The 24812-nt window shown below is 41.2% G+C and overlaps 1 protein-coding gene across 1 annotated transcript in view; it reads left to right on the forward strand.

The window, feature by feature from the left end:
- Positions 1-24812, forward strand: part of LOC116692606 (cadherin-4) — a 259858-nt gene that overhangs the window by 112320 nt on the left and 122726 nt on the right. Inside the window, exon 3 of the mRNA XM_032521044.1 lies at positions 11944-11967. Coding sequence (XP_032376935.1) covers positions 11944-11967 — 24 coding nt within the window. The remainder of the gene's footprint in view (positions 1-11943; positions 11968-24812) is intronic.

Below are 24812 nucleotides of genomic sequence, written 5' to 3' on the forward strand. Positions count from 1 at the left end.
CCAAGGATCAGCCCTCTCAAAACAGCGTCTGTCTCACTGGCTGTGCGAGGCTATTACCCAGGCTTATAGCTCGGAAGGGAAAGAGCCCCCCCAAGACATTCGGGGTCACTCTACGAGGGCTCTGTCGGCGTCTGCGGCTCTATTTAAAGGCATGGCAGTAGCCGACATTTGCGCGGCAGCCTCCTGGGCTTCCCCGTGCCCCTTCATCCGCTTTATCTGCGAGATATGTCTGAATCTTCCATGTCTCATGCGGTTTGTCCACAGTCAGTGACGCGGTAATGCCGCGCTGAATGTGCAAAAAAAAAAGCAAAAAAAAAAGCGGATGCCTTGATTGTTGCCAATTCCTTCACACCTAGTGCTGAATGACCCTGCTCTGCTGTCTCACCTCTCCTGTACCTGGGGTATTCTTGTGAGACACAGTTTTTTATCTCATACATGTCATAAAATCATGTTGCACGCACGGAGGTAATCATGTCTCTCCGTTGCATGCGCGACAGGATCAATCACGCTTAACCCCCATTAATCATTGTACTACGCATCATATGCGGGCCACATGAACCTTCCGGCCACGCCATTGGCAGGGCAGGCTTTGTCAGAAGAATGACTCTGACTAGCCTCTGTACATTGTTGCTGGGGCAATGTGGTGTATGTTCGGCTGTGGACCTTGTGCCGCAGGTGGCATTGACTACATCAGCTTCGCCCTAACCCAATAGCGTGAGCCTTAGAGGGCGAAGCCTATACGAAATAGAACGTTAGTTACTTTGGTAACTCCAGATTCTATTAGTATAGGCGTAGCCCTCTAAGGTCGGGCCACCTGCTCCTAGAACATTAGTTGAAGAAAAAGCTGATGTTTTGGGAGTCGAACAACGGGTCCGCTCTGTATATATGCAGTAAATGCGGACGTAGATTGAGGCCCGAGCTGGACGCTAGGGCGGGAAAGAAAATCTTCACGACTGCTGCGCATGCGCGAAGGGATAAACCCAATAGCGTAGCCCTTAGAGGGCTACGCCTATACTAATAGAATCTGGAGTTACCAGAGTAACTAACGTTTCTGCATGTGTTGTTTTACGTTTGTTGTCCCTCTTTTCCAGCTTTCCTCTCTGCACTTTTTTTGGGATGCGTTCTGATGTCTCAGTGTATTGTTTGTGGTTGTTTGTATCTATTGATAGTGTCTAAATATATACGTATATATAAAAAACTAAGAGTATGAATGATTTACATTATACTGTATATATTGGGCACTCTTAATGTTTTCTTGAGGTCCCTTCAAGTTGTTTTGCTAACTGTCTTGTCTAATGGTGAGTGTACTGTATATTTTCCCTTCAAGGACCCCCTCGGAAACGAGATGCTACATCTCAAGGGGTTCTTCCTAATGAAGACTTTCAGCATAACTATTGTCTTTTTGAATACTCTAATCAAACTAGCCAAAGCTTAGCTGCGTCATCATGGCTGATTCACAGAGATAAAGAGGACCCAACAACACAAATCATGGAAAATGGCAAGGTTGTGTTTTCCATAATTATACCTTATGTTAGTGGCCTTGACAAAATGGGTTGACGTGTGGACAAGTGTTCACGCATTCACTAAATGTTGGGTTTCCTTTTATTTTTGTAACCATCTGCTCCCCCTTCCCTCTGTCCCCTCTTTAATTTTCCTCACTCCAAAATACATAATTTGCGTTGGAAGTGCATTAGTGTTGATCTTAAGAATCTAGCACTGATGCTAGATACCTGCCAAGACAGTCCCTACATGCGGAGAGGAAACAATGGGGAGAGGTGATGAAGAGAACGGGATGAAGAAGATAGGTCAAGGGAGCATACGTTGATGGGGAAATCACAATACAAGCAGGGGTATTCTACATAGGGGATAATCCACATATCGCAATAGGTAAACACTCATTTTGTTGGGATTCTTGGCAGAGTCTATGTGTGATTGATGATCTATATAAGGATGCAGTTTTTAATTCATATCAGGAGCTTGTGGATCAATTTCTTTTGGAGGGAGGGGGTACATTTTAGAACTATCTACAACTAAGGAGCAGTGTGCAAAGTGTCTTCCCGCTTAATGAAAGTATAGAGCAATCTAATATGTTGCAAAACCTTTTTGATTTGCCAAGTACAACGCATAGTGCTTCAACATTTTACAAGAATATAATGGAATTACAAAGTGTGAATACTGATAATCTGAGATTAATATGGCAAAGAGATTTAGAATGTGAAATAGGTAAAGAGAAATGGTATAATTTAGTTTCCAAGGTTGGCTGGCCCACAAGGGATATTAGAAGCAAATGTACTCATTATAAAATCATACATAGATACTAGCTACTTTACGCCTATGAAGCATTTCAGAATGGGCTTAGTAGAAGACAATAGGTGTTGGAAATGTAAGGGAGAAAATTTTACATCTTTGCATGCCTTTTGGGAATGTCCTGTGGTATTACCTTTCCGGAAAGAAGTATTAACCCTTCTGTTTTTTTGACCCCTTTAAAAACGGTCTATATCTGAAATATGGGTTTCTTTTTAACCAAATTCCCACAAAAAATGGATTGGGTTCCATACAACGCTCATTGCAAATACAATTGATCACTTTCATTCCTGACTAAACTCATCTGTACGTTCCTCTGATCTCAACTATCAGTCAAAAATAATTCATAATTTCTGCTTTTTTAACTCAAATATTAGATTAAATTCTATATAAATGAGAGTTATTGACCATGTATTTCAAAAAGTAGTGTAAAACTAGTAGTAGTAAGGAGGTGTTAGTGAAAACTAAACAAAAAAGTCTGAAAACGGGACGAAAATGTCAAAGTTTTGTTGTTTTTTGACCCGGGAGGACAACACATGGATTAAGGAAACTGGGAGATTGGTTGGGACAAAGGTTACCAGACTCTCCGCTGTTCTGTCTCCCGGGAGACAGCACACCTTTGCCACAAGGAGTCAACAAAGGACAGAATGCGCTTATAATCGCAGGCCTCATCACTGCAGCAAGGCTGATATTGAGGAATTGGAAGAGTGCATCCACGCTCACAGTTGGACTCAACTGATGATGGAGACTGCATCCTACAAATATTTGTTTGCCAGGAGTAACAATGTTAAAGGGAAGTTCCAATTAGTGTGGGACTATTTCTTTTCATATATTAAGGGCTTGATACATAAACATGCGTTGAAACACATCGCAGTCGATACAATCACAAACAAAATAGTGGGACAGAAGGCTGTTGTCCTTTAAGTTTAGTTTCGACTGCCTTTTTGTGTTTTGTTGTCATTTGTAAGTTGTTTGTATTATTTGTTGAAAAATAAATCAATACTTTAATGTCAAAAACAAGAAGATATAGGTCAAGGGTAAGATCGGGACAGAAGGAAAATCAAATCGGGGGACAGGAAAGTAAAAAAAAAAACGAGATAACTCTCTTGTGGACAGCTGTGGGGGAGGTTAAAAAGGGAGAGTAGATGGGGAAGAGGACGCATGGTGCCACTACTTCTCATCCACTGTCTGATCCGTGGGTGGCTGTGATGACTGATGGAGAACCACTCAAACTGAAGGTCATATCTAAAACCCTCCCATTTAGACTGCCACTGTCGCAGGGGAAAGGATAAATAAAGCTCAGATTGTCGTGTTTATTCACCTCGATTCCTCTGTGGCTTTGTCGATGGAGGAGGAAGAGACAGACAGATGGGAAGGAGCAAGAAAATTAAAGATAGGAATGTCAATAGATGATTCCGAGTTGTCTAAGTAGGGTTTATCTTAGCGCACTTATTTTTTTTTTACAAAAGACTTTCACACGTTAAGATTAATATTCAGTTTAATAAAAGACTTGATTCTCCTTGTTGTTCTGTCTCCCATCGTTTGATACAACACAATTGATGCTTCAAATCACAGATTTTTTTTTTTTAAATGCATTCCTGTTATTTAATAATGAATTGTATTTCCCCCAGACATTCATACAATTGGGATGGTGTGTGATGGAAATGAAAAGGACAGCTTTTCTTCATAACTAGCTAGTAGGATTTTGTAGTGTGATGATTATTATTATTATTACTATTATTATTATTTTTTACAGAAGAGAACAGACAGCCGTAGCAATTACATTTGTTGTCTAGTCGCGTACAGCCCAAGTAGGGTGAAACTAATTCCTGGAGGGAAATAAACTAAGGCATGTTTCTGAGTTTGGTTTGGTCAGTTTGTCACAAAGCTTAAAGACAGCAGTCTGTCACTGCTCCATGTCCCCCTGCAGTCTGGCTGGGATACAGAGCAATTCGTCTGGTGCTGGAACCAGAACTGGAGACGGGACGTTCGTGGGGCTGCTATCCCCCAGGCTGGGTAGCGTTCTCCTGGCCAGACGACCTCGCTGCCCAGACTCTAATATCTGATCAAGAACCATCTGCTTAGGCTGCCAGAGCACACACGCCACCCATAGCCACTCCAAGGAGAGCCTAATGGGAAATCAAGCTATTAGTGGGCAATTAGAATGATTCTGATCACCATTTGAAAAGCAATGCAGCACAACACAATCATCACAGAGATGACAGTCTTGCTGCTACTTTATATTGATTGAAGAGGAATGGTTCTGCTCAGTCATTCCCGCTTCCTCCTTTTGGTGATTTGTCACCCTTTGTCACTTAGCTTTTTAAATCTTCATCTCCCCCCCAAAAAGAGCAGTTTGTGTTGTCAATATAAGATGTTTTTTTAATTGACAAAACGTCTTGTTCAGTTGTTGTTTTTGTCCCCCATCGATGCGAACACATGGGCACACAATAATGCAATTAGCGTGGAATGTTTTTATTTGCCCTCCAAAAGAAATCATGCCTAGTGGCAAATTGCTGTCATGATGATCTGGCAAAGTGTTTATGTTACAGTCACATGATGTCTTTATGAGTAGACATGCATAAGAATAAGCTTGAATGCATCATAAAACATATATAGAAGGTAGCAAAAGTGCCGCTCACATGAAGTTTTAATGGCCTGCGCAAACCGTTTCTGCTCCGACTGTGTGCCGTGCAGCACCATTCGCCAGGCCTTGATAACAGTTGGTTAATGGGTAATGTGCCACACAAGAGTGATGCTGCACTTTCTGTTTTCATTTTGTTGCTGTAGTGCAGTAATTAATCCAGCTGAACCCTTTGTGCTCACAAAATAAATGCTTTCCATTTTCATTAATAGACAACTCATTAGTACATAATGAGCAAGAAGGCAGCACTCCCCGCTCTCCCTCAGCAGTACGTAGCAGATGAGCATGCGCTACACTCAGCTAATTAAAACCTGGGTTTGTGTTCTCTCTTCTTGTTTTCTTCTGTGAAAAGAGCACAGACAAGTGCTTTTCAAACATTAGTTTAATGAATCGTTGTATGTAAGTGTTTCAGGGGAAAGACAATAGAAATACTGTACTCAAAGCCAGTACAGTATATAAATATAGGTTGGTATAGCAACAACTTGCTATTGCAAATTGCAAACACCTAATCATAACACAGTGCAATTTCCTTTTGCTTAATATTTTTGAGAACAAGTTGAAACAAATTTCTAGACTATTATTGTCAACTGGTCTTTCTCATCCACCAGTGTTAAAGGTCCCATGACATGTTGCTCTTTGATGCTTTTATATAGACCTCAGTGGTCCCCTAATACTGTATCTGAAGTCTCTTTCCCAAAATTTTAGCCTTGGTGCAGAATTACACCCATTAGAGCCAGTCCCGCAATGAGATTTTTACTCAGGACGTTCCATCACTGTCTCTGTAGCTATTGGGGGGGGTGGGGGGGGGGGGGGGGGGGGGGGGGGGGGGGGGGGGGGGGGGGCCTTGACCAACTGCTACTTTGCTCGTTTGAAAGCTATGATGTCTCTCTCTCATAGGTGGGCCAAATTCTCTGGGCGGGCAAAGCAGAGAAAGGGGAGGTAACCTTGACCCTTATAACGTCATAAGGAGCAAGATTCCAGATTGGCTCATCTGGGCTTTCATTTTCTCAAAGGCAGAGCAGGATACCCAGGGCTCGGTTTACACATATTGCCATTTCAAGCCACTGGGGGACCATAGGCAGGCTGGGGGAACTCATATTAATGTTAAAATAACCCTCATAAAGTGAAATTTTCATGCCATGGGACCTTTAAACCACTGATGGAAGACCTATTTCCATCAGTGGTTGAACAAATCAAAGTTTATATATAATGATTGAAGTCTGCGGAGAGCTGTCTGTATCTGTCTGGATGATGGTCTTTGCCTGTCAGTGACTTCTCATCTGGCCTGTAATTTGGAGCTTCTTGCTGACAACTTGCTGTTTCCTCCAATCACCTGCTGTCACTGGTAGAATAACTGTGGTTCTGACTTTTTATTTCTCTGGAAAGAGAAAAGTTATCCACTATGGACATTTAGGATGTTATATCACCGGAAGAGGAAGTAGGCCACTCTACAATGCCAGGACACCACAACCCATGTGCATTGTTGTTGGAACAACGTTAGGTTAAGGGTGTTTAAGCAGAAAACATGAATTCTGTCTATATATCAGACTGTAGATGACTTAGTATGATTTATTCACCATCACTTATTCCTCCAGGAATTGTTAACATTCAAGTCAATGGTCACAACTGGTGTGACCATCCATCACAAAGTAGCTGGTTTAGTTAGGAACTTTAACTGATGAGCTGTCACTGTCCACCAGTGAGTGTGATAAAGAGACGAACAGCTACAGTGTTGGAATTTATCCTAATTACATTATAGAGATGATATATCAATAGTGGTTAATCTTCTAAAGACCGCCGCATTTGTTTTCCCTGCAGTCTGCACACTTTTCAGCACACTATGTTCAATATGCAGCTCACATTCAGCTACAAGTGTGAATGTACTTACATGCGTGTGCATGCACATATACAGTCACACATTGATTATAGATGTATACATGCATACACGGTATGACACGGTTTTCATTTGTCTTGATGAAGCGATGATTAGCTGTAAGGATTCCTCACTTCGTGATGGGGATAAAATCGAACCCAATTTCTGACTGTAATTAAAACTATTCCCCAAGCGGACTGCTAGAAGGCCACAACTTTAAGAGGTCAATAGAAGACAGGTTTCCAATGGAAGTCTAATTCAATCAGTCTGGGATAGTATAGTGTATGTTAAAGATCAGGGCACTCACATACACTGAGCATACATTTGAAATACATCAGAGCCAGCATGCATCTGGACTTCTGGTACTCATTATCTGTAATAGACCATCTGCATTACAGGATGTCAGTGACTGCTAAAACTGTGGTTTCAGTGTGATGTGTTTTTTTTTAATGCTTATTATCACAAAAAAAAATTCTAGTTCACATTATTTTCTGTGTTGAGTTTAATGACCCGAGAGCATTGGAGAAACTGTGAAATCCAGCTGTGTGAATTTTAGAAAACGAACTGTGGTTCGCTTAATTCTCATACAGAGAATTTCGGTGACAGTATTAACAATACACTCTACCCCATGGAAAAAGCTGCTCTACAGCATATGTGTGTCAAAATTATCAAGCTGTCCTCACATCAAGGGTCACACTGCAGAAATGTAACACAGGGTCTGTGACAAGTGTGCACGGTTGAAAGACTAGACTCACTGACTGAAGAGGGCAAAATCTAAGAAATGCATCACACAATATTTATGGCTTCAATCTAGTCTTGTGCAAGTGTGCCAATCCTTCATTTCGACGTGCAGTAACTGTAGAAGGAAGCAGCTCATTGGTCACAAAAGAGAGGAAGCATTCTCAATCAAGTTGAAGCTTTCCTTGCATATACAGTTCTATGTTTCGATGCTAACAAGTGACAGATGGCACAAAATATGCCAAACCGTGCAGAAAAGTGCTGACAACAAACTGATGCTGTCAATCATCTATGGCACAATGTGCTTGTCAACTTTTACTGCAGCACTTTCTGCAGTTTGGCAACTTCTGTGTTATTTGTTATGTGAGAGCATTAAAAAAGTATAAAAATTTGACTTGACAGAGAATCGTTTTCCTTTTTTTCTCTAAAAAGGGGATGTGGTTCCCCTCAAAAGGATTGCACATGATGATTTGAAAGCTGTAATGGTTCCTTCAACTAGCTGGTAGTTACGACTGCTGTGGCGGACCAAAGTGGCAAGCAAAAAGAGGATGATTGGCACTTTGGTACTAGTTCAAATTTTCTAACTTGCCACTTAGCATACATGGCAACCATTGTTGTGTCTAAGCATCCTGAATTATAGTACACGTCTTCACCAGTTAACAAAAGTATTAAAAAACAAGGTCTGAAGCAACCATGGAAGCAACAGGAGCTGTGCTCTTTGTACGAGCCGAGGAAAAGTGTTTGTTTTATTAGTTACATGTTGGATATAATAACACTGTTAATGTGCCCACATAAATCACCTTTGTGACGCTTGTCTCCAGGTGATGTGTGCCATAGGGACAGTGTCAGAGCGTGTCATCTCTGTCATGTCACGTGTGGCAGAATAAGTAGTAACCGCCCGCCATGTGCAAGAAATTGATTCTTTCTTTTATTTATGATCCTTCTTCAGATCCAGAGTTTTGTTGTAAACCCATTTTTTTTCTAGATGTCAGTCAGTGGCATAATAGGCCGTACTGACTTTCAGCGTTACCCAATTCAAGCACTGAAACATCCCTAGCTGCTACTAGGGCAATCTAGGAATTGTCATTGGTGCATTTTCAAGTGGACGTGTCTCAATAATTTACTTTATGTTAATTAGCTTTCTTTGAATTGGGGAAAAAAAGTAGCCACAGGGTAAATAGATGTAATTTAAATGGATAATGAATGTTAAACTCATCATGAATATACTTTAACCATGCCTGATTAGCTGTTAAGATCTCTAAAATGTGCTTTGCCACTTGATTTGTTTTCCATTCAAACCATAGACATCATATTACAAGTCTAACGACAGAGGGTTACCCAAAGAAAAATGTTTTTTTGTCAGTCTTCCTCTCCATCCCTTGCGTATTCTCTACCTTTTTCTTTGACCATTTTTGACAGTAAGAGGCTGCATTTCAGAAAGGTAAATCCGCACAGTTGGGAGATTTTGTAAATGTGTCTTCAAAATATAGCTTTTAGTGTCCTCAGGCATGCTTTTGGACAGTCTTAAATTTGAATACGCATCCATACATACTTCGCAGTTGGAAAACTGTATTGACTTACAACCTACTTTACATAAAACTCAAACCCACAGGAGTACTGCTGTGGGTGCGTGGACATATCAAAACACCACTTGCATAGTCACTGCAAATTAGTGTCGAAATCCATTTAAGCCACTGAAAGCTGGGGAGAAATGCAGCAATCAATGACGGAGGTTTCTCTTACATCCCTAAACAGCAGTTATTTATGTCTGCTGACACCAATCAGCATGAAGTCTCCGCTCTGACTAAGCCAAGGGAAGAAGTGCTTACTTTTGATTATTTATTATAACTAAGCTGGTGTGTGGTGATTATTTATCGTTATCAAAACATTGTTAATAGAGAGCATGTTACCTCATTTTCCTCAAATGTTTCCCCTCATTAATATATTATATCATTATGCACAGAGATAAAGTGACATGCGATGTAGCACCCTGTTGTTTTCGGTGCGTAGGGGCAATTAATTAATCCATAATTAGGATTACATCTTGTTATATTAAAATTAAATCACGCTTAAGTTGTGTTGTCTCCAGCTTTTCCAGAACTCTTCATGTACTGTACTCATTGTTATGTACTGGGTATCCACTGGACTGTGTTTTAATTGAAATAAGTTGAACTGATACTAAACAGTAGAGTTTAAAATAGCTCTTACTAACAGGGTTTCTATAGCAGCAGTTTTTTTTGCAGATCCAATGTGGTGCATAAATCTGTTACCTGTCACTGTTGCTCTCTTAGTCGCTCAGGCTTGTATTACTTGTGGTTTTGGCTTCCATCATAATTCCTGTAAGCTCTTTATAAGCGCGTTGTCTTTTACTACGTTGATGGGTCCAGTGGGTTTTGCAACAGCGCTGCACAATAGTTTTGAATTGTTTTTAATTCACAGACTAGAAACAATGTGTAAATTCTCTGATTGTGCCTGGCACGGACTCTGTTGATGAACATACTGTATGTGCTATATTTGTCTGTCAACTGATGAGCTACAGATAATCTAGAGTGTTATCTTTGAATGTTCAGCACAAAGGCAATGCCTGTTTAACATAGTTGTCAGTTCTCCAAAGACCCGTATTTTATTTTACATGAGTTACAGTAATGTGAAATGCTTAAAACACTAAATAATATGTGTAATTATCCTTGAAGTGGTTACAGCCTCCCACATGTTTGTGAAGTTTTCATTATCTTATCTGATGTTGGGAACAAATAGAAGTTTTGAATGTAAGATTCAGGTATGTTAATCAGTACAGAGAACAGCTACTGTAGTGACTATCCATCCCCCCCCCCCCTTTTGTATGTGTTTTTCTAATTTTTGGACAGCCTATCATCTACCTTGAGTTGTTAGCTTTAGTCAGTCTACTTGCTGTACTAGCACTTGCCAGGACATTTGTGTTTGACATACTGTAGTCTTTCTTTTACATGATAAACAACAAAAAGAGAAGGGTATGGGCCAGGGATTGTGACATGCTGTGTAATATTTTATCGTCTATGCGGCTACCCCGGAGGTTTTTAAATGTTGAGAGCTTGTAAGCCTTTAGGGTGAGAAGGAAATGGACCAAGGATTTTCTTTTGGTGATAAGGTTGACTGCCCTGGGTTGAGAGAGTGCTTCACTAACTAATTATTTGAAGCCTCCTCTCAGATTAGGGTAGACATGCAGCGTTTATGGACAGTCACATAGCAGACAATTAGACCATGTAATAACCAGAGGGCCAATATTTGCTCAAATCCACTGTAACACCTTACAAAACAAAAGTGTGTAAAGCCCTAATGCTCAGTCCAATCCCACGCCACACTGCCTTGATAAACACCGAAGCCACCCCTACAATGGGCGCCATCTTTACTCTGGCAATTAGGCAGGGCTTTGGATTATCACTTCCTCAGCCCAGCACACCACAAATCCATCCGGATTCAATTATTCCCCTCCCAGGTCTGTGGGCATTTGGGCTTTTCGGGCACATGGCAGGTAAAGAAATATTCTGAGGGATTTCAACTGCTGAAAGTACAAAGTTATATAAAAAAAATAGCTTTTTTCTTTGTCTTTTATTTATTCTTGCATCCCTGCAAGTTTGACAAGTCTCTTAAATAAAAATGAAACCTTGTGAGCGTATGAACACTCCCCCAGTAATTATTTGATGAGAACAATAAGTGCAATTTACTGTATTTTTTTCTTTCACAAACACACCTCCTTCGGTTGCTTTTTGTCTTACATGTTCAGTGTTGTATAAAAAACATGTTGCAGTACATCCTTCCCTCCAAGCAGCCCATGTTTTGATCCGCGCCTTGTGGGCCAGGAGTGTCTCTGGTGGGCTCTGACTAAGAATCTAAAATACTTACTGAAAGGATTTGATTTGCTCTGTCTCGCCGCACCTCAAATGCATTATTTTTACTTATTAGAAACTCAGCCACTGAGCCAATTTACCCTGAGCTCACTCAGGGTAAATTGTGTACAAGATCAAGGGTTTCCAGGGGTCTGGAGACTCTCATCTTTCTACTTGAGGCCTCCCCTGCTCCTCCACTTTGTTTGTTCTTGTGGAGTGGAAAAAAAAGCTGCTGTGTGGATTACTCTGACACACATCTACTTTATGTATCCTTATGTGGCATGATCAGACACAACTAAGTGTTCCCGCATGTGGTAAAGTGGATCTTTTTTGCAGGTCTGAGATAAGAGACCCCCCCCCCGCCCAAGTTGCGTACTGTTTATCTTCTTGGGTGGCACGTTTCCCTCCCAACAAATCACCGCCGTGGCTGTCATTTCCTGCATTTTATGTGTCTGCCATACAGCAGCCTGTCAGCTCCTAACACATTCCTCTGTGTTTCTCCTCTCTTTTATCCACAGATACCACAGTGTCATCACAAAAAGGTAAGACAGCACTCAATCAGTCACCTGTGGATCCCCATGCATTCTCAGATGGGTGGCATGCGGGTGTGTTGCTCTGTGCGTCCGTGTGTATTCTCCATTTTTTTGTTAACGAGATGAAAAACATTTCATAGTGTTGTTGATGTTGATTTGAAATTGAGTCATTCAGATCTTCTGTTACAGAACAATCTGTTTGATTACAAAGTCAATCACTCACACCCACTGACACCTAGACTAAATTATACCGCTATCCCGCAATGATAGACGGCCCACGGCATTGTGTTTTGCATAGCTTTCTGTAAGTCGCTAAGACTAATCACAGTTCTGTTAAGACTCCACACTTTCATGTGTATGTTAATGTGAGGTTGGGGGAGGTGATTGTTTTGCATAGTGGATCTTCAGGGAGAGACGGGAGATGTAGGAGGGGGGAGGATGTTTGTAGGAATGTACCTGTAGGCTGTTTTGATTTTGTTAGATGATGGGACCCCACAGTCAATCTGTCTAAACAGCTCCAGGGGTCTTGTTCTGAATGGCAGCCTGCAGGTGTATGCACCGAGCAGTCCCAGCCCTCTGCTCTTCATAGTGGAGATACAGTAATAGCAGCGGGTGTGTCACACTCTGTGATTGCGAAGCAAGAGCAGTCAATCACTGACGAGAACTCCCTGCTGATTTTGTTGAAACTTTCTTTGATTCCCTGCTGTGCTCATAAAAACTTAGGTTTTGTTTTGTACGAGCTCTTACCAGAGCAGAACAAAACACAGGTGAAAATATTTTCATTGTCACCTGGATCTGATATAATGTGCAAAACCTAAACAGCAGGAGTGTGTCTTTAGGAACATGGCAACATCTTTTCACCATACAAAGTGTCAGATCTGTTGATGCTGCTTGTAGATACAATGCAAGAGGCATTGATATAGTACATCTGAGTGACAGGTTACACTTAGTGCGCCCTCAGCCACACACACACACACACACACATACACACACATACCATTGTGAGGCTCATGTATGTGATGACAATGAGGTGTACAGTGCTGTCAGATGGGCCTATAAAGGTAAGTGATGTGGGTTCCCTAAACCTCACTCTCTGATAAATGTTGAAGGGGAGCAGAGGCTGGCGTGGTGTACATCACCCCTCCACAGCTGCACTCGCATACGTTTCTAAATGAAAGGGAGATAAAGAAGGCCAAGCTACCCTGACAGTGAAAGAATGCTCACTTTTGTTAGTCTATACGTTTCCATGTCTGTGTCTGAATTTTTCTTTGTGTTTGTATATCTAACTTTTCTTGCACATCCATAATGTACAATTCAATTCCGGTTAGTCTGAGGCATCAACAAAAACATTCACTGTCTCATGGTTCCACACATTGAAACTTATGTTGCCATAGAGAAAAACTGCCTGCCGTATTCATTCATACACTGTGAGTTATACGCCGCTATGACATTGCCATCGGTGCCAAAGAGCCATGAGGCCTTGAGGCAAAGATAGTGTACATAAAGCATGTGTTAGTGTGTATGCATCTCTTTTAAGACCTGCATATAAGGGTGTGTGTGTGTGTGTGTGGGTGTGTATGGGTGTGTGTGTCTGAGCATTGCGCACTGGCAATTACAACTCCTCACAGTCTCAATCTGTTAATATTCATTATGTGAGATGTGGCTCTCCCATCTGGTAAAGGAGTACAGTGCTACAGAACATGTAGTAGACTGAAGGGCAGCACATAGCATTTAGGTCCAGGTAGTTTTCATGCTGTGGTTGTATAACCTTTACTATTGTTCCTCACCAATATCATGATTAATACAGGGCCTCATTATAATGTGACCTTATTCTTTAGTTCTCTACTTCTGTGGAACACCCCCCTGCAATGACATCCTTTAACGAACACCTCTCCACCCCCTTACACTCCTCCTCCCTCTCCTCTGCCAACTGAAGTATATTTATGGCACCTGTGCTGGAAAAACAGTCTCCAGGAGACGTCCCTCTAATTTCATTTTCAAAATGCCAGCAATAAATTTATCAAATGGGCTGAATCGAATCGGAGTCACACGCAGTGCCATCCGTCATGGGCTGTTCCTCAGGGGCCTGTGGGCGTACTTAAGCCAGCCAAAAACCTCTGCTGGCAGGAGAAAAAGACTGAGTGTTGAGAGGGGATGGGGGTCCTGGTAGGAGGGAAACCAGATGAATGTACCGGAGAAATACACTGAGAACAAAGATGTGTGTGCATATCTTTATCTGCTTATATGCACATGCACAAGCATGAATTAGCTTGTGCATGAGTGCGGATGCATAAGTGTGCACAGAGGTCAATGCTAATTCTTCAACACATTGGAGCCTCACGGTGAAGTTGCGCTTTGGCTGTCAATGTGCCAGCGTAATAATTGATTAATTGCAACACAAGTGAATTGATTGTTTTGCTTTTTTTGCATTTGTAAATCCCTCTCAGTTCAAACACCACTTTGAGATTGATCCCCTCCCGTGCCTCTGAAAACTCCAGGTTCACACGCTCTGTGCCCTCCCATTCCCCTCCCACCTATCACTTCTTCATCCGCTGTACCTGACTTTGAAACCTTTGCCTCTCTGTTTAAATGCCTTTGTCCCTGCTTTCTTTTTGTTTTACCCCTCTTTCCCTTTTCCTATCTTTTCTTCTCCTCTCAGCATTTATCACCGTGCAGGTTAAGCCAGGCGCGAGTGAGGGTAAAGCAGCTTAGTACTAACAGGGCTAATGAAGTCAGGCCCCGTATTCCTCAGATGGGGATCAGTGGTGCTACTCTGTGAAGCCTGTCAGCGTTTAATGATTAGATGAAACATTCAGACACCCGCTCAGAGAAGACAGACACACTGCTATGTGGTAATACCCAACTGGGCTCTCTCTTATGCAGAGTCACACACATTTACGCATGTGCATGTACTCTTGGTGCAGGCACATGTAGTACATACACACACTTGCGTGTGCATAAACACATGCGCCCACTCTTCCCACTTTGCAGAGGTATAGATTTATGACTCAAACATGGCATCAAGCATATACACCGCAAAGTGATATGAAGAAAAGAGTGAATGACAGAGACTCAGAGAACAAGCAATCTGGCTATTGATTCCTGTCATGTGGAGGAAGGTAGAGAAAAAAGTAAGCTGCAAGCGAGAGATTTACCCCTCGCCTTGATGAACAGATTGTAAACAACTCCACGCACACTATTCAAGATGCATGCTGGGATCCATGACTTTTGACTGCTTCTCAATTCTGCTAAAAAGAAAAAAAAGCATGAATGAAGATCAATCCAAAGGCCAAAAACTCTAAACCTTTTTGAACATTTCAGAATTCATCTTTTATTCTAAATCCTGTTGGATAGAGTTAGCCTTCTCAGATGTACACATGGCAGCCTAATGTGCGGTTGTGCTGGAGTGTGTGCTGCTAGTATGTTAGCAAAGCCGTTTTATAGATATGAACTCCGGACAATGAATTCTCACATTTTGGGCTCAATCGGAGATTGCACAGACATCGTGCTAGGGAGCTGGCAGGGTGAACACTGTTTGATATCTGATCCGACTGGTTCAGACATTTGTGTTCTCACATACAGCACTGTTGGGTTATGTCAGATAATTTCTGGTTTGCAGTGTATGTGTGAAAGGGACTTTGGTTTGCAAAGCCTTTAAAGTACTTAGGTAAACGACTTGAGAATATAGATTCACAAGGATTGAGTCTAACGATTGCATGTGTTCTAATGGTTGATTTAAGCATATTAGTATATTATAAAGGAATATAAGGGGCTGGCTCCTCTTGTCCACATATCCAAGTGTCCGGAATGGGCAGGCCAGCGTGTGTGTGTGTGTGTGTGTGTGTGTGTGTGTGTGTGTTGTGTGTGGTGTGTTGTGTGTGTGTGTGTGTGTGTGGTGTGTGTGTGTGTGTGTGTGTGTGTGAGAATGAGAGGCCAATTTCTAAAGTGCTTTATCCAATAAGGTAAACAAACGCTATATAAGTGCAGTCCATTTACCATGTTATCTAAGGCCTGAAGCTGCTGAGAATATTAACTGTACATCTATTAATAATTTACCTTCAACAGTTCTTCCCTCCCCTTGTGAGCATTTGCTAATTTAACAATTAGCTAAAGGCTCCATATGACAGTACAGCACACACTTACAAAGAACACATAAACAAATAAATAAACATCCAAATAAACATTAGGATGTCTTTAACCTTAATACAAAATACAGAAAATCGGAGTGCAAAAACTAGGATACTATTTTTTTTGTCACTCTATAAGAGCACATCACTGTTTTAACATAACAACTAAAAAATGCCTACAGCTTAATTCTCAAATTTGGTAACTGCTAATCACAATGCAACAATCCTTTATTTGATTTTCTCTGCGATTAACAGCCTCATAAATCCAGCTCCAAAAAGCCTCTGACACCAGAGCGGAGTTTATAGCGTTGTTCAGAGACACGACAATAAATAGTAATTTGACTACAACTAAGGTGTAAATAATGATGTGTGAGAGACCTTGTCTGGGCTAATTAAAAAGCTAATGCAATCATCATGCTCCCTTGATCCTGTCCTGACCACCTTTTTATGTTAAAGTGTTCAGTGCTCAGGACGTTGTGGGCATTACCTGAATGCTGCCATCACAAAACCAACTTCTTTTTTTTATACGGGCATTGAGATTTTTTATAGAATTTAGCTGGTTTAATTTAATTTAATTCTCACGGACACAGCCCAAGTTAAAAGTACCATAACAGGTCCGAACGTAACGTAATGTCAACTGACTTTCTTCATGGTCTTGTGAAGACATATTATAATATATCATTTTGATTAATCATTTAAATGTTTTTCCTGCGTTCTTAGCAGCGTGAATCTAAAGAGCTTTGTTAATCACATATCATATGGTAATACAGGTGGTGCTTTGTTTTACTCCTGAGCAGTTTCCTCAACTCTCTATACTCGTAAGTGTTAGAATACATTGTCATAAATATGTTGTTTTGAAAAGGAACTTTCTGATTAGCGGAGGATTTACAGTACCAGCTTGGCTTTTTCTGTCATTCATCACTCTTTTTTTCATCACAGGTTGAAAGTAGTCACAGACCATATGGTTCTTATTCCTAACACTTTTATACATAGTTAATTTTTTGATTTGTTGCCAGGCTTGCGGCGTGCCTACTGACACAATACAATTTCATTTGAAAACTCATATGTTTTGCCATATTGAAGCCTGTCGTGCACACTACTCAAAAGGGTTTTTGAACCCCTAAAATGATTATTTATTGATCTTTTAGGAAAAATCCGTATGATGTTGTAATCCCACCACTTTTATTCTACCTTCACGAGCGCACCAAAGGTTTCAGTCAGTCAGTGAAATAGCTCAACATCTACTGGATGGATTAGTACAAAATTGTGGACCGTTTATGGTTTCTAGGCAATGTACCTGAATGACTTTAGTATTCCCCTAACTTTTTAGCCCAACCAGCAGGTTGACATTTTGTTGTTTAGAGTTAAATAACTGTTGAAAGAATTGGCATGAAAATTGGTTTGCACATTCTTTTTTCTTTCGGGATCAATTGTAATAACTTTGGCATTCCCACCATCCTCAGCTCGTCTGTTCTACTTTATGTTATTGTTGTGTTATGTAATATGTCGGTCTATGGCAGAAAGAAATTGTTCACTTGTGTCCATTAACAACACTTTAAAAGACAAACGAAAAACTGAAGAATAAATAAAAATGTTGTGCTTCATCATGTTTCCTGTATTGAAAGTAATTGCCAAACATTACACTATACCTTTTGAAAACGTATAGCCTTCGTATAGCCCCAGTTGGGGCTGTGCTGGACACTGCTCTCTGGGCATCGGGTCATCTGGCTCCGTCACTAGGCCTACATTTATGGCACCCTGTTTTCCTGTGCTAAAACAATGTTGCAGACTTCTTTCTGGCATGTATAGTAGGGTCTTTTTTTTTAGGGTTTTTGCAGCCTACGCTGACGTTCAAATTGATATGCATAGAATTGATTTACGTAGGAATCGGCATACGCCCGTCCTACACTTGTTTTTGGTCGTACGCACGTTTCATAAATGAGGGCCATTGTGTAGCATGTTAGCGTGCAGGTGTTAGCATTTAGCTCAAAGCACTGCTGTGCCTAAGTACAGCTTCACAGAGCAGATGGTGTTCCTGTACACATATTATACACATAGCCTTGTTGTCAGTCTCCTGCCTCTTATTTTAGGTCAGTACAATACATTACTTTACATGCTTTTATCCAAAGCCACTCCCACACCAAAGCCATGTGTCATATCCACTGCACCATCAGCACCCTCAATACAGTCGTAGCCTTTTGTATCTGAAAAGTAAATTTGAATGATAATCCACTCTTGCTAATTGCAACCATCATAAACAGGCTTTTATATTAGTAACTCAGTTCGGTGGACTGTAGAAACTAAATTGCCCTTTGGGGATAAATAAAGCTATCTGTATAACCAAGCTAGATTAAATTTAATTTTAATTTTTCATTCTTGCTCAAAAATTATGCTTTGGCTGTCCAAGGCGGCCCACTCAACGAAAACACTACAATTTCTATCTAATTGAATGTATTTGAACTACCATCCACCTACTCCCACATTTTTCTTGGATGCTGTTAAACTGCTCAAATCCCCGTGTGTGTACTGCAGTAACGGGAGTTGCTTCCCGGCTTCCTACTAGCAGTAAAGACTGAATGAGTATGTGCGGACCTGCATGGTTTGTTTTCTCATGCGTCATGCCACTCTAGACCTCTGCAATGAGAACTGTGATTACTTTGACCTTCTTTTTTTTTTTTTTTTATTCAGCTGCGTGTAATTTGCAGGAGACAAGGGTCATTATAGACCTGATCTTGTCTATTGACTCCCTCAGGCAAACTAATAAGACATATAGAATTTAAATGCCAACAGAAGACACTGTAGGTTCATCGCGGGCCCCCTCAAACAAGCATAATTAAAATCTCTGTGAAAAGATTGAAAAAAATCACATAGATTGTAAAATGGTGCCACCTGTATTTTAAATATGTTTTTCTCTAACAATGATAAAGGCTCTTCGTTATTGCTCATAAGAGGCTGATAATGTGTTTTGTTTGCCAGGCTAAACCATGCAACATGTCCAGTTGAGTGTTAGCCAGTGACTAAGATAAAGACACAACCACACAAAGAACTACAGCAGACCCTGATCTTAGACTCATTTAGGCCGTCTGGGCATTAAAACACTCAGGCAAAGGCTGAGCAGATAAAAGCAGAGACAAGTATAACAAAAAGAATCGAGATGGAAGGAAACTGATCACCACTTTTATAGAATCCTGTTATTAAGCCTCAACTGCCAATTACATACGAGAACAGCCTGTTCTCTTGACAAATGGACTTAATTTGATATTCTGTGGTTTGCTCAGCAGGGTGCAACCATGATTGCACTGGTGGATGGAGTTGTCAGGCCATTTTTGCAAGCTAAGTGTAATCGACTATGTAGAGATAGACCACAGCTTATCATAACTGTTTGCTCTTTGGTAGAGCGGTTCTCTTTAAAAGGTACATCAGCTCTGTATCTGATGGTGTGTGGCAGGTATCTGGAAGATTAGATTGTGGTTGCAAGCCCAGAGATGCTTGTGTTGCAGTGTGGTGTCACCCAGGGACAGAGCTGCAATAATCCCATGAAGCAAATACCTCTTTGTCATAATTCGACAACATGCTATTGTCACAGGACTACCTGCTCTGAGTCACTTAGATGATTCATACATCTTTGTCTGTTTACTGACAAGACACCACAGTTGGGCTTGACGCCCTACAGGGCTTGCTTAGCCAGGGAAGCGGGTGGCATATTGCACCCAGCAGGACAGCTCCTACTGTACGTGGGCTTGCTCGGCAGAGGGATTTGGCCGACTTGGATTAGCTCAGCAGGGTGAGACAGAGGGATACCGGCAGGGAGGGAACGACAGATAGTGGAGGACAGAGTACATCATTCTCTCCTCAGTACATGGACACAGGAGAATCCTGAGAAAAAGCTGCTGAGAATCCTGGTGAGTCTTGTTCATACACTGGTGCACATTTCACACCATGAAACATGAAACTTACCATCACCTCTGCCATTTGCTATAAACCCCGAGCCACACTAATCAGCGACACATTCGATTTCACATTAATCTTTTGGAAGAGGTCAGCCCTTTTTCACACATTTTGACTTCTTCTCTTTACATTTAACTACAGCTATTCATTCAGATGCCCATAATGAGATAAACACATCTCCTTACTCCACAGTCACACTAATTAAGCAGACTTTTTCCTTCTTCAGTGCTGTGCTCTCAAACCGCGTCCACTGCTCAAAAGCATGTCACCACAGTAATGGCAGATTGGTACTATCATGCCAAAAATGAATAAGTAAGTTGAATAGTTTAAAACACACAAACAGGAAAGAATGCGGGCCAGTTGCCTCTGACAGACTGCTGCGAAAACTCGTCTTTATTCTTTGCTTAGGCTGGTTCATTTCTGTCCGAGGGATGGATCTAATCCAAGATTGTTTTACCAAACTTCAGATGCAAAGCCTATTCGTTTTCTGACACCAAAGAGGGCCAAGAAAAGGAATCGGGTCTGGACAAATTGGCATCACTCACACAAACGCAGTGGGAAGAAATTCTTACATGTAGAAGTCTATCTTCAATTCAGCTCTCCTCCAGCATTGTTCAGACTTCCTCTGATAACTATTCAATTTTTTTTCCCATTCACAGTGAATTCTGTTGAGTAGATGTTTTAGAGTACAAGCCAATGCACAGACACATTGACAGCAAATCGTTATGTTACTACTGTCTTCTCTTTAGGCTCATGTAATATGGTTTTGTTTTATTAGAGAGAGGGGGATAATAAAGTATGTGCGTACGTTGTGAGGTGTATTTGATGCATCCCGTATTCAGGCCCCACATTCCCCCTTCTACCAACATCGTGGAATTCCCATGGTTCCCTTCCTGCTTTGAAAGCAAACAAAGAAAAACTCTGGAGGCGTTCTCATTTGGAGATCATTGCAGGTATCTCATGACCAGAAGAAGAAAATGACAGGAAAGATGACCAGGAAAGAAATGACAGTTAAGGTTTTGGAAAGATGAAAAAGAAGAATTGCTCATTAAAAGAGCATTATAATGTGTTAACAAAGGGATAAGGGTGAGAGGAGAGGATGATCACCAGGTCTCTTTGGGAATGTTGCTATGCTCCTCTGATGCTCTGATGGGATCAGGAATTACCCATTGGCAAATAATGAAAAGATTTGCAAAGTGATTAGTCAACTGTATAAGCTCAGATCAAGGAGGAATTAAAAACAAACAAAGATATGTTAATGTATTCTTTTGACATTATCCATGCATGTCTTGTGGTTCCAGCAAAACAATTCAAGCCCGATGGTCATCTTCCTGTTGTGCTCACAGGGCCTGTCCTCTGAAGCTAAAGGTGTTTTTGCCACTTAAAGTAACCATTTTACTCTCAGCAGGAATCAGGACAAATTACTTTGCTAAGCTACGTAAGTTTCCAGTAAGCCTGTTTACCCCTGGAGAGCGACATGGCACCTAGGAAGCAAGATAGGCCCAGATGGATTATTCTAGGCTAATTCCAAGCACAAATCAGCTCACAGCCATCAATAATTCATGTGGAAGTTTTTGAAAAGTAAACGCTGCTTAACCCATTAAGATTTCAGATTGGCACAATGCTATTACGGCACAAATACTGTACGCAACTGCACATACAGAGGTCTGTAGCCACTACAGAAAAAAAACAAAGATTGCGCTCTGTATGGAAATCCAATGCTCATTAGAAGAAGTTGAATCTTTGCAGACCCATAACCAGTTTAACTTGGTGGAGCATTAGCATTAGATTGATGCTAAAGATGACAGTACAGGGAGGCAATTAGAGGGACAGCTGTTGCTGGGATGTGTTAAGTTTTGTGGATTGATCTCCACTGTCAGCTTTGTTTCTGTGAACTTTAGACACATGGGAGACATGCGCTCTTGTTCAGTCAGTAAATGCACATAGTTTAAATGATAACGAAAATGATGCGCCAACTGTGTTCATTCTTACTCTTCATTTCAATGTCATTTGCACATCCACTTCCCCTCTCTTTTACCCTCAGCCAATTTTCCCTTGTTGGTCTGTCATGTACTTTTTCAAGGTCTGTTTATGATATTGAGGCGAGTTGCTGGGTGTGTGGTACGTTAGCGTTGCTTTTAGCAATTCCCCGTCCTCAGCACTGTAATTCCCACCTGAGCAATACGAGATAGGGAGTGTTCACTGTCTAATGCTCATTAGATAAAGAGGAGGTTCATGTGCTGTACTTTGACCAGTGGTATTACAGTCTGTCTGTATATTTCTCTCTTCCTCTCATCTTGCAATGCTCTGGAGATGGTCTACTCAGTACAAACAGCATCTGTCCAGGAGAATAACAACATCTATAATCGTTCCCCAGAGAGACTGGAAAACAGTTTTTCTTCTATTATTTTTTTTACTTGGCAACTTAATATTTCTGATATGATTTATAGACACCATACACTGGGGTTTCTCTAAAAGCAACAGTTTAGAGTTATCAGTGATAAGAATTTCACATTAGCACTTGTATGATACTCTCTTTGTGACATGTAAGTGAGGGAGGACGCAGAGACAGGCAGTAGTGTTCAAAGTTGAGGATTTATTAGACCAAAAACACAGGGAATACAAAAAGGAATCCACAACTGCAAACACAAAGTCAACAATCCAAATCCAAAAAGTCCAGGAGAAAAGGGAAGGCAGAAACAGGAGTAACAAAAACAGGAGCACAGAGGCAGGGAAAAACTCACAGGGGACTATAGGCCACTGGAAAGGGTACAGACGTAGATAACTTCGACAGAAACACACACAGCAACACATATAAACTAACAAAAGGCTCTGACAAGAGACAAAAGAAGCACAGAGGTTAAATACACAAGGTAACGAGCAAACGAGGAACAGATGATACAACAGGTGAATCACATCAGGGTGAGGACAACAATCACAAAGGTGGGAAACACAAGGCAGGTAGAAAAACTAGAGACAAGACAGCACAGAAAAATAAGAAAGGAAACAGAACATACAGACACTCACAAGGGAACACAAGTACAGGGAGGAAAACACGGGGAATAACAGAAAGCAACAAATACAGAAAAAGAAGCAGGAACAAAACTGAAACCATAACACTCTTTCTACATATTTAATCTCTTTCCTACATCTTTTGAAGCATAGCTGATCAGTCTACCAGATGGGATTCCATGTGGATTTTGAATCCGAGATCGGCAACAAACAGGGAAAGCTGCAATAGTGTCTTTCCAGCTGTCAAACTGTGTGGCACTCATTCATTTCTTTTAACCTCTCCTTGGATCAGGGAAATAGTCCCTGAACACTAACCTTCTAACAGGTAGAAATCAAACAGCCAGTTCCTGGAGGGTGCAACTCTTTTTAAAAAAAAAAAAAAAACATCACATGTGAGGGAAAAGTATATTTACATAGGATCAGCTTTTTATGGGAGGTTTTCTGGCATATGGATTTATGTCTGAATGCATTGAGGAGGGAGATCGAACGAGTTGGCGGGGTTCCCGGGTGGATTAAATGCTTACTTTGTACATGTGTGTAACAGGTGAGCGTGCACAAACCCGCCTGTGTGTGTCTGTGCGAGGGAACATGCATGGGCACACTCAAGTGTGTGAGAGTTATCACTCTTGCTGCAGCTCCCTCCATTAGTAGGTAGGGATTCCTGTGCTCTGCTCCTAGCCAGAGGAGACCAATTAAAGCCATCAGCCAGCGTCGGGGGAACCAAGCACTTCTCAGAGCCTGCTGAGCTTGAGAACAGAGGGTTTAGACTGGCTCCATCCTCCTCCATTAGCTCTGCTGTGCCTGCCTACAGGCGGTAGTATAGGGAGATTGTGGGACAATTACAGGTATACTACTAAATGATACAGGAATGTTCATAAATTGCTTTCACTTTTTGCATCTGTGTTTTTAGTTTTCATATCCTGTAAAGCACATTACATTGTATTGCATCTAATTGCATGCTCTTTTATACATAACTATTATTATAATAACCATTATGATAATTGTCTTCACAGTCAACAAGAGGCTGGGTTACATACACTAGCAAAAGCTTAGGTCAGTCTAACACGGGGTTAACAAATGTAGACAAGTTATAGCTCATACTTATTCTTAAGGGCAGCTTAGAGTCTCCGGTGTCAGAGCTTTTGGGCTTTGGGAGGTTGTTGACATTTCCCATAAGCTTTATGGGTAATTCATACCACATACATTCTACCTGTTTAAAATGTCTTTCACTTCTTCCAAAAAAGAGAATAACAAGCACAACATAATAAGTACATTTTTCTGTTGTGAATAACAAGTTTTAATCCAATAGAGATTTAACTCCGATGTAACTTGCTCCCATTGTTCATAAGTGTGAAGTGAGAAATCCAAACCCTCCTTTTTGCATGGCTTTATTTCATTAGATGGACAAAATCTTTAAAAACAATTACAAAAATTACAACAAAAAACGTTTTCTATGCTATGAGGATGCTTCCTTGAATACCTTTAAAACCATCCCATCTCCCTAGTAGAAATGCGTTCGAGGCCTTCCCAGTGGGTGTTATTAGTGATGCTTGGCCATGCTTCGGGGCTTTGTTATTGCATGGAGACCGGAGATGTCATACCCTGTTACAAAATAAGGCCCCAAATATGAACTTCCTCATTCCTTCTCCACCAATCCCTCCCCTTCCCCTCCTGCTCTCCCCCTCTGCCCTGGGGATAAGAACGGTGGAAATAGAGCCCGCTCCATAGTGTCTACTCAGTAGGTCATAACTTGCCGCTCAGATAAAG

The sequence above is a fragment of the Etheostoma spectabile genome, chromosome 7 (genome assembly GCF_008692095.1).
Source record: "Etheostoma spectabile isolate EspeVRDwgs_2016 chromosome 7, UIUC_Espe_1.0, whole genome shotgun sequence".
Classification (NCBI taxonomy): domain Eukaryota; kingdom Metazoa; phylum Chordata; class Actinopteri; order Perciformes; family Percidae; genus Etheostoma; species Etheostoma spectabile.